The sequence below is a fragment of the Gekko japonicus genome, unplaced genomic scaffold (genome assembly GCF_001447785.1).
Source record: "Gekko japonicus isolate JY-2015 unplaced genomic scaffold, Gekko_japonicus_V1.1 scaffold793, whole genome shotgun sequence".
Lineage (NCBI taxonomy): Eukaryota > Metazoa > Chordata > Lepidosauria > Squamata > Gekkonidae > Gekko > Gekko japonicus.
The window spans coordinates 658,753-668,550 of NW_015167076.1; the positions used below are offsets into that span (position 1 = coordinate 658,753).

Here is a 9,798-nt window from a genome sequence, read left to right on the forward strand (position 1 = left end):
GAAAAGGCTAATATGATCCTTCGCTTCCAGGGCTTGCCAGAGACAAAGGGAGAGAATCTTAAGGAACTAATGAGTGAAGTATTTGCCCCAGTGACAGATATGAAGGCGGAATTCCTGTTAAACGAAATGGATGTGGCCTATAGGTCATATTCAGGATATATAAAGAAAAACAATCTGCCTGGGGAAATTGTGGTAAGATTCTCGAAGAGGCATGTGAGGGATACAATCCTGAAAGCAGTATCTGGAGCACCCCTGAAAGTGGGGGAGAATACCATCAGGACGTTAAAAGACATTCCATTTGAAATAAGACAAAGAAGAAAGAAATATAAAGAATTAATTCTTTTTCTACAGACAAATGCAATTGGATATAGATGGTTAACTCCAGAAGGCGTAACCTTCAAAATCAAGGATAAAAAAGAAAAGATTGACTCTGTCCAGAAAGCACGGGAATTTTTAAGAGTCCAGATGGAAGGGCCAGGGAAGGAAGGAGAAAAAGGGGAGGACAGTAAGTCCAATGGTGAGCTGGACTCGGAATCCTCCGGGGAGGACTCAGAGAAAGGAGCGGCAGCCCCTAAAAGTCCTTATAAGCTTCGGAAGAGACTAGGCAAGGAGAAGTAAAGGCTGAAGGACTCTGAATTGTGCCTTTAAAACATTTTGAAGTGAGATGCTTTGGGGTGTTTCTGTATGACAGTTAAATTTAAGATTTGAAAAAGATAATGTTAAACTTGACTCAGTTGATAGTAAGATTAATGGAATTAAGACTAAATGGATGGTTAAACTGGTGGGATGATCTCCTCTCTTGGGTTTTTAGTCAGTAGTGGGTATCTTTCTTTATCCTATAAATGTAGTTCCCCCTCCCATTTTCTGTTGTAGTTTGTAGTGTTATAAAACAATGCAATAAAAAATCCCCTGGGGGGGGGCTTAAAAAAACAACAACAGAATGGGGAGTTTCCCTGATAAGGTGTGATATCTAACACAGTTCTTGGCTCTCAACAGACATCCTGGTGCCTGATGCCTGACAATACAAAGGAAGATGCTGTTTGGGAACATGACCAGGCCTCTGAGATGTTTTTCTTATGCATAGTATTGGGCCATAAACGCCCTTCAGAGCAGTTGAACTACAAAGGCAGATGCAGTTAGCCAGAATGGGTTTCGTTTTCAGGCACATTCCATTCTCCTGTTTTCCTGAGCAAGCGTAAGGCTTTTTGGCACAGACAGTGTTACTTTAAAATCCTATCTAAAGTTTCTACAAAATGACAAGCCACCTTCTTCCATTCTTCTATCAAACTAGATTCATTCATTACAAAATCAATATATAGCAACTACTTGTATGTGTGCATATCAAACTCTAAAGCATAAAAGCATAAAAGATAATATGGAAAAGTCAGATTCATTGATCCCTTGTCCCACACTTCAAAGGAACAATTTTCATAATGAGCACAAAATAACATGCTTGTGTATTTTTAAATAGAAAAGTAGTTCATGCATAGTAAAATCAAACAATTATTAGCCTATGTTTGCAGAATTTGACACATTTGGTCTGAATGCCTTATTTTAAAGGAGGAATCACTCACTGTTTACATGGCTGTACTTTCAAGTGGTACAACTATTTCAAGTGGTACATTAATTCATCTTTTAATATTGTACAGTGAGTGTGTGACAACTATTTTAAGTGGTACATTAATTCATCTTTTAATATTTTGCATGAAAAATATTGGAAGAGGCATTTAAGAAAGGAAAAAGAATCTGGCATTTCAGACATTTTCCAATATTGTCTGCTAGAAAACATACCCTGGGGAAAAATAAATAACTACATTGTTTTATTCATTTCTTTTTGAGGAAGCATGTTAAAAGAATGTATTTCCACAACCAGATCCCTACAAATATTCCTAACGCACCACAAAGATTTCTGCATTGGGCTTGCAAACCTCTGGGAGATTCAGATGATGCGTCCAGTAGGTTTCTGTTAGGTTCCTTTCCAATTTCTTGTCCTGTTTCTACCTTTTTAATTTTTATTTCTGTTTTTTCCTCTTTAATTTGTATTTCTTCCTTAGTCATTTCTGCGCCAGGCTGGTCTGTTTCCATTTCTGTAGACACATGTAGAGAAAGATTAAAAACCAGGCTTAGCATACATTGTAATTAGGTGCATTAGTATTAATGCAGTATACAATCTACAATGATACAAAATATGAAAAGTAGCATGTCAAGGTTAAGCTAGAGAGGGGAAAGTTGGAGGTGATAGGTTTGCCTGGGCTACCACTTGATAGTACAGCTTGAAATCCACAAGCTGGATGTGGGGGCAGCCAATAGTGCGCCCTGCTATTTACATGCATCAGTTCTACAGTTTAGCATCTTAAAACCAGAAAAATCTAAATTATATAAACCAGAAAAATCTAAATCTATAATTAGCTTTCAAATACAGATACACAGAAGCATGTGGTTAGCCTCCTCCTGAAAGGCATGTTACACCATTAAGAATTGCTGTGGTTCTAATTCTTATCACCAAAACAAAAGATTATTATTAACACAGCCTCAGAAGTATTCAGAAAAGTAACTTTTGCTCAAGCACAGGTTTGGATACCGGAAGCAATTCCTGAGAACATCAACATTTGTTCACCTTTACTGGACTGAGCAAAGGGAAAATTTAGAGAATAGTGTTACATTCCCTAAGGCTAGATTCAGGTGTGTAACCCTGTCGGTCTCAAGCAACATGACAAAATTTGAGTCCAGTGGCACCTTTAAAACCAACAAAGTTTAATCCTTGGTATAAGCTTTCGTGTGTATCTGAAATAGTATGCATGCACATGAAAGCTTATACCCAGAATTAAACTTTGTTGGTCTTAAAAGTGCTACTGGACTCAAACATTGTTGCTTTCCCTAACAGGTGAGAGGCTACAAGACCAGCCCTTACCTGGGTTGGTTCCCTCTGGAAAAGAGACCTGTGCTGTTTTTGTAGTATTTGCTTTATTTACTGCTACTCCACGTCAAATCTCCAGAGAGATCCAGCACCTCCACAGCACTGTCTTATTCTCTGACTTTGCTAGAATCTAAACCTGCTACTTCATCACATACAGAAATGCCTTTGTCCCCTCTATTCAGCTGGAAGCACAGGCATGTCCATGATAGGAAATGACTTGCTCCAGACAGCCTAATACTGAAGACTCAGTGAAGTAATAGTTACAATCATTAAGAAAAATGACAATTCCTTTCCCCAAGGCATTTCACTTCATGACAGGCACACAGGACATAATCATTTACAGGAAATGTACTTATCATTTAGGCTATCGAGAGCCCAGATCTGTAAACTTGCATCAAGGCAACAAATCTTACATGTGACACTTGAATTTTAGTTAAAAGGATATGTTTCTGAAAAAACTTTGATGTTCGGTATTCCTTCAATACTCAGCAAGATGGGATGGACATTGACTCCCATTATTATTGCAGAGAAGACTTTTCTCAGAAATATGTTAGCCTTATTGCTAATCTTAAATCCAGTGGCACCTTTAAGACCAACAAATTTTAATTTTGTTCTATAAACTTTGTTCTATTACTTCAGGCCAGCTTGGCTACCTACCTGAATCTTATTGTTAATTTGGTAGCCTACCACTTTCAAGTGACTATCCACAGACTGTGGCATGGCTGTGTGGCATATTTTATTTGAAAACGTAAATGCTACAAGAGAACATCCAGGCTTAGATGTACCATTACCTCAGGGCAAACAGGTTCCCAAGAGCTATAAGAAGAAGCTAAATTTGCCAGACAAAAGGGACAGTTGTTAGGGGAGATCAACAATAGAAAAGAAGATCTACAATTAACAGTTCTGGTTGCTGTAGGAGAATATTTGCATAAGGGGACTTGCTGGTATATTGCTAAGGAAATAGCTCTTCCCTTTAGTAGAGAGAGAAGGTTTTTATTGTATTTAGCCATAGGCCATTACAAACCACAAACAGAGAAGAATGCAATAAAACATAGAAAATTGTATAAAATAAGACACAGTCTAAAACATTATAAATCCATAAAACCGAGGTTATAAACAGTTAATTAATTCACAACATACCCACTAAAATCAGTATTAGCTAGGAACAGCGTTGGCCCGTATTTTCCTTGCAGCCAAGGCAAATAGAGCTGTTCTATTGGATACATCAGCATTGGCATCAGCTAGCAAAAATATAGTGGTATACAAGGCTGAGAAAAGATAGGAGAGGGGAAACAAAGGAAACGTTTCTGCAAATGGTTCTGCACTTCAGTGAAGGTGGAGCCGGGAGGAATCAGTAACAGGAACCATGCCTAAGGCTGCATATCATAATGGAAGTTGCATATAATAAGAAGTGTCCATGCACACGAAAGCTTATACCTTGAATAAAACTTTGACGATCTTAAAGGTGCCACTGGACTCAAATTTTGTTCTATTATTTCACATCATTTCGGAGGGTGGCTGTGTTGGTTTGCAGTAGAACAACTAGGGACAAGGGGAGCTCTGACTCTCAAAAGCCTTTATACCCCCCCAAAAAAATTCTTGTTGGTCTCTAAGATGCTACTGGACTCATGTCTAATTATTTCAGACAATGGCTGTCATGCCCCTAAAAGTAGTGTGTACATCCCAGTGCCCTGACCAGGCTAGCCCAATCTCATCAAATCTCAGAAGCTAAGTAGGGCTGGCCCTGGCCGGCATTTGGATGGAAGACCTCCGAAGAATACTAGGGTCATGATGTGGAGGCAGGCAATAGCAAACCACCTCTGAACTAGGGTTGCCAGCCTCCAGGTGGGGCCTGGAGATCTCCTGCTTTTACAACTGATTCCCAGCTGACAGAGAACAACTAGGGACAAGGGGAGCTCCTGCTTTTACACCTGACCTCCAGCTGACAGAGATCAGCTCCCCTGGAGAAAATGGCTGCTTTGAAGGGTGGACTCTGTGGCATTGTACCATGCTGACGTCCCTCCCCTCCCCAACCCCTCCTCTCTCTCCCGGATCCACCCCCAAAGTATCCAGGTATTTCCCAACCCAGAGCTGGTAACCATACTCTGAACGTCTCTTGCCTTGAAAACCCTATGGAGTCACCATAAGTCAGCTGTGACTCGATGGCACTTTCAGTCACCACCTATGCCAGTAGTGTGTACATGAAGACTATAGCTTTGTATCAGTGTAACACACTCCAGATGTCTCACCATTGATAAAACAGCAGGATCACATGTTTTCTCTCTGCATTTTCTCTCTGTCTTCACTCCCATATACCATGGCTTTCCATCTGCACCAGCCTTACTCAAGTGATAGCTAACTATTTGTTATTCCTTTAATTCCCACTCCCTTTCTAATTGATCCCAAGGGGCCAATAGCATCATCAATTCCATAAACTCAGGAAGAATCAAATGTGCTCAGTTTTCTTTTCAAAACTGGGACTAGAGAAGAAAGGGCACCAGACTGACCTCTCTGAAACAGGAAGTGTTTCACAGGAAGTGCATGTGGCGTCCTCTTATTTGGGAGGACTGGTTTTCACTTTAAATGTGCTCTTTGCTTTTGTAAACTGGGTAGTTTCTGCTGCCACCAGGAATTTAAGGAATTCCAAACCTTCTCTCCTTTGCTGTTGGTAAAGTGACCTAGAGGTCTCTGTGGCCCTGAGGAAGGATTGAACTGGATTCTGGGTTAAACTTAAACAAAATATGATTTATTGATTTAGGAACAAAAAGGAGTTGCTGGTTAACTGTAACTGTTATGGGGAAGAGAAACTGGTAAAAGAAACTGGCAAGGTATCACACACAGTCTTTTGATCATAAGATCCCTCTCTGACAAGAATCACTCTTTCACTAGGCAGTCACATGGGCAAAGCTCTTTGTATTAATTCTCTTTATAACTTTGGAGTCTCACAGACCCTTCTCATAGCTCTTTCACATTTAACTCTTAAAGCTGTATATACTGAACTCTAAACTCTTTAATTTTCCACACACTCTGTCAGCTCACTCACTGACTCTGACTCCAACTCAAAACTCCAACTGATTTCTCTAACTGACTTTTCATAACTCTTCAACACACACAGAGAGATTCTTTTCAAAAACTCCTCCCACACTCTCTCACCCTCCAATCACACCACACTTGTCTCCCTCAATCACTCTACTCTGCTATCACTGCACGCCAATCAAACATTTAAAGAGACACACACACTCTTAAAACAAGGAATCATTACAGTGCACTTTTATGCTGGCTTAATACCCTTGACTGATCTTCAGTACCATTTTTGCCACTTGGGCTGGCATGATTAAAGAACAAGAGATTTATGCCTTATTTTAGTTAACAATAGGGTGATTTTATGAAGCCTGATTCCAAACCATACTGCTACTTTTGCACCTATTCTTACCTGAGAAATAATGTTGGAAGGTATGGGGAAAAACTCCCTCTTTCCTGATACCCTCGATGTGAACAACAATGCAGACTTCAGGCCCTAAACTAGAAGAATCCCAGTTCATCTCTCTCCTATCTACTCATAGGTACATTTATATATTTTGCACCTTGGCATTTTGTGGGGCAAGGGGTAGAGTTGGTAGTCTTTTGCCAGAGATTCCATTGCCAAAAGTAACTGGCAAAATTTCATGATCCTGGCCAGTTGCCAGGAAAAACAGTATGTAAGGCTAAAAGTGTATGTGTGTTTAATGTATTTCTGTTTTATTCAGTCATGTGCCATAAGCAGAAAACAGAAAATATCACAGACATGTAAAAAATTCAAACAATATGAAACACTTTAGAAGTGTGCAGACTTACAATTGACATAAAATCATCAATGAAAGGTTTCTTAAATAATAAATAATAAAATAATTAATAATAAAGAAGTCTCTGTTGATCTTTGCCCATTTTGAATACTCCATCAATTTCACCATTTCCACTACCTTCTAATAATCAGTAATAAGCCATTATTTGATGGGGTATGGATATTAATTCCTTGTTCTTTGAATTTTGATGACAGTACAAATGTTCCATACAGTATTATCATAACAGTTAATACTATCATGACTTAGATAACAAAGTACAATTACAAATAGTTTCTAAGGTATTGAATAATCATCTAACAGCTGGATTGTGTACAGAATTGTATTTACATCACACACATTATTTTAAAAATGTTATCAGAGGGTGGATATTCTGCACAAGCTCAGGGAACCTAGGGTAGATTTATTTTAAAAACTCTTGCTTGTCTATTGCAGGAACAAGAAAGGCACACATTCCAGTTAATTCTATTCTTATGTTCTTTTTTTAAAATATAGATGCTGGTTCTATTTAGAAAATAAATACTCTGTGCATGTTCAGAGACACTATTCTGCAAACTCAACTAAAAATCCTAACCCACCACCCACCCCTAAATGAGAAGTCTTTCTGCACATGCTCAGAGACATTCAGCTTGAGGTATTAAAGCTATTTACCAAAAAATAGACAATCCTAATATACACAGCTGACTGGCCCATATCAAGCCATAGTAATTTTGCTCACAAGTAAAATCTGTGGCCATATTGTAAATGTGGAGGAGAAAGAGTATGCTTGAAAATGCACCACCAAGCATCTTTCTCTCAGTAGAGAGGACAGAGCAGGGAAGATTTCCCTCACAATCTTATTTTGGGGCAACTCTATATAATGATTTGTCCACAAAGACAGGAAGTTATTTTTCATTTCATAGTTGCCCCCAAATGAAGTCTAACCTTACAGGGTCAGACTTTGGTTTTTTTTATTCTGCCAAAAAAACCCTTTCCCTCTCATCATCAGCTTTATAGGCTTACCTCTGGGTGATCTTGGTCTAGTCACACACAAACTAACCTACCTTCAAAGGTTTATTGTGAGGAGATCATGTAAGCCTATTTGAGTCCCCACTGGGAAGGAAGGAAGGAAGGAAGCCTGTTTGAGTCCCCCACTCATTTACTTAAGCAAATAAATAAATTGCTTTTGGGGGAGGGGGTTTATCTCCCCCCTTCTCATCAACAGTTGAGAAGTCACTACTTAGTATTTGACCCAGGTCAGTAATCACCAAACTGTGATTCAGGATACACTTACACAGCGCATCTTATATAGTTATACCCCAGTCTAAGCCATTTGGAAAATATTTGACAGGGAGATCTAATTAATTAAAGCATCCACCCAACCCATGCTCCCCTTCCAATAAGCTTCCACCACTTAATTTTGCCACATCTGGGCATAACTGGAGCATTCAGTCTCTCCCAAAACAGAGACGCTCCAGAATTACCCCTCAAAAGGAGGCTGTCCATTGTTTCTCTGGAAGCCACACAATTCTCACTCCCCCAATCAGTACAGGTACCCAGATTATTTGGAGACTTTGTGAAAAAGGCAGACCATAAATGAAGTGATTAAAAAGTGACACAGTCATTCTTTATTTTCACACACCCTAACAGTAAAACTTTTTTGGGGGGTGTAAAGTGTGCCTCCAATTTTAATTCACCCCCCCAAAAAAGAAAAAGATAAGGTGTGCCTCATCTATATATCTAGGAAACACTGACCTAGACACGTAACGTGTGTATGTGATTAAACTCTTCCCTAAAACCAGCAGAATTAGGAAGAGAGCCGGAACAAACACAGTTTCCAGCCAAGCCCAAATCTCACACACTGGACAATTCCTGATTGCCCTCCCGTCGGTCCTTACTAAGCTCATCAGTTTCCTCCTCCTCTTCTTCCTCATCCACATGTCCATGCTCGCGGGACAGCAGCTGTAACCCCACTTTCTCGGCCGCCATCTTCCTTACATGTAAACGAAAATAAGCGAAGGGGGAAACGACCCTACTCCGAGAAAAGAGGGCGCCGCTCCAACGAATCCTTCTCTCTGGAGAGTCTTAACAGTCGCGCAATGTAGGAGTGTAGCTGTCGCCCGTGTAACGCCACTGGAAATTTAAAACTACATTACCCAAGATGCAAGGAAAGGAAACCTCCGCTGAATATACCCAGAATTCAGCGCGAAGAGGCAAATTTGGGCTTCATATGGGTGACGGTGAGACAAGAATGTCTTCTCCCAGAATGCTCCGCAGCATAAACGTAACAAAAAGAGCGTAATGAGAAGGGATGCGGTCTCTGACATACATAGAGATTAAGAAAACAACCTCTACAGCAAGGCATATAGGACATGAATATAGTTCTGAGCCGTTCCTTTCTCGACAGCAAGTGAGGTGGGAAATCTGGGTAAGGGCTGTGTTTTTAAAAACTACAGTCCCCAGCATACACTGGGACACAACAAATCCGCCCAGAACGGTACGGAGTAACGACTAAGCAATAGGTTCTCGAAGGAGGTTGTATGAACTGGGTTAAGGCGCCGCGCAGGAGAAGGTCAGTGGTGGGGGGGGTTTTCTTTTCTTTTTGCTTGGGTGGGGCTCTGAGAGAGGATGGGGGTGGCGGGGCTTGGGTCGTTAGGTTGTTTACGGCGTTTAGGTGGTGTCTGCTCCCAGAGAAGTACTTCTGAGAGGAGTTTTTGCAACTTTGTAGAGAGGTGTCTCTCAGGAACTTCGACGGACCCCCTCCTTGAGAAAGGCAACAGGATTTCATGGCTGTGTCGTAAGAAAAAAACCGACATAGCGCAGGGCAACAAAAAGCCCTCCTAAACAGTTCCCCCCTTACCCAGTTTCCTGAAAGGAAAGTAGAGATGGAGTCGCCTGCCTCTCTAGTAGGCAAAGGGGCAGTGGTGCTTCTACCGAAAATGTCCTGTCTGTCAGTGAGAGGGGCAAAAAGAAGGGGATGTACGAAAAGGAAGGACAGGATTGCCCATTGGAAACAATGGGAGACACTGGAAGGCCCATTGGAAATAATGGGAGCCAGGAATG

At 40.6% G+C, this 9,798-nt stretch overlaps 2 protein-coding genes across 5 annotated transcripts in view; one reads left to right on the plus strand and one right to left on the minus strand.

Moving 5' to 3' along the window:
* Positions 1 to 8,952, minus strand: part of TRMT1L (tRNA methyltransferase 1 like) — a 33,357-nt gene extending 24,405 nt beyond the window's left edge. The window contains exons 1-2 of one of the 4 annotated variants that reach the window (XM_015412779.1): positions 8,892 to 8,952; positions 1,899 to 2,087 (exon numbers count right to left, since the gene is read on the minus strand). In XM_015412779.1, coding sequence (XP_015268265.1) covers positions 1,899 to 2,085 — 187 coding nt within the window. In that variant the 5' untranslated portion in view covers positions 2,086 to 2,087; positions 8,892 to 8,952. The other 3 variants (XM_015412780.1, XM_015412778.1, XM_015412777.1) reach the window with 3 other exon arrangements.
* A 189-nt stretch (positions 8,953 to 9,141) lies between these two features.
* The window catches only part of SWT1 (SWT1, RNA endoribonuclease homolog), a 50,286-nt gene continuing 49,629 nt past the window's right edge, over positions 9,142 to 9,798 (plus strand). The window contains exon 1 of the mRNA XM_015412776.1: positions 9,142 to 9,307. The gene's annotated coding sequence lies outside the window, so the exon portion shown is untranslated. The remainder of the gene's footprint in view (positions 9,308 to 9,798) is intronic.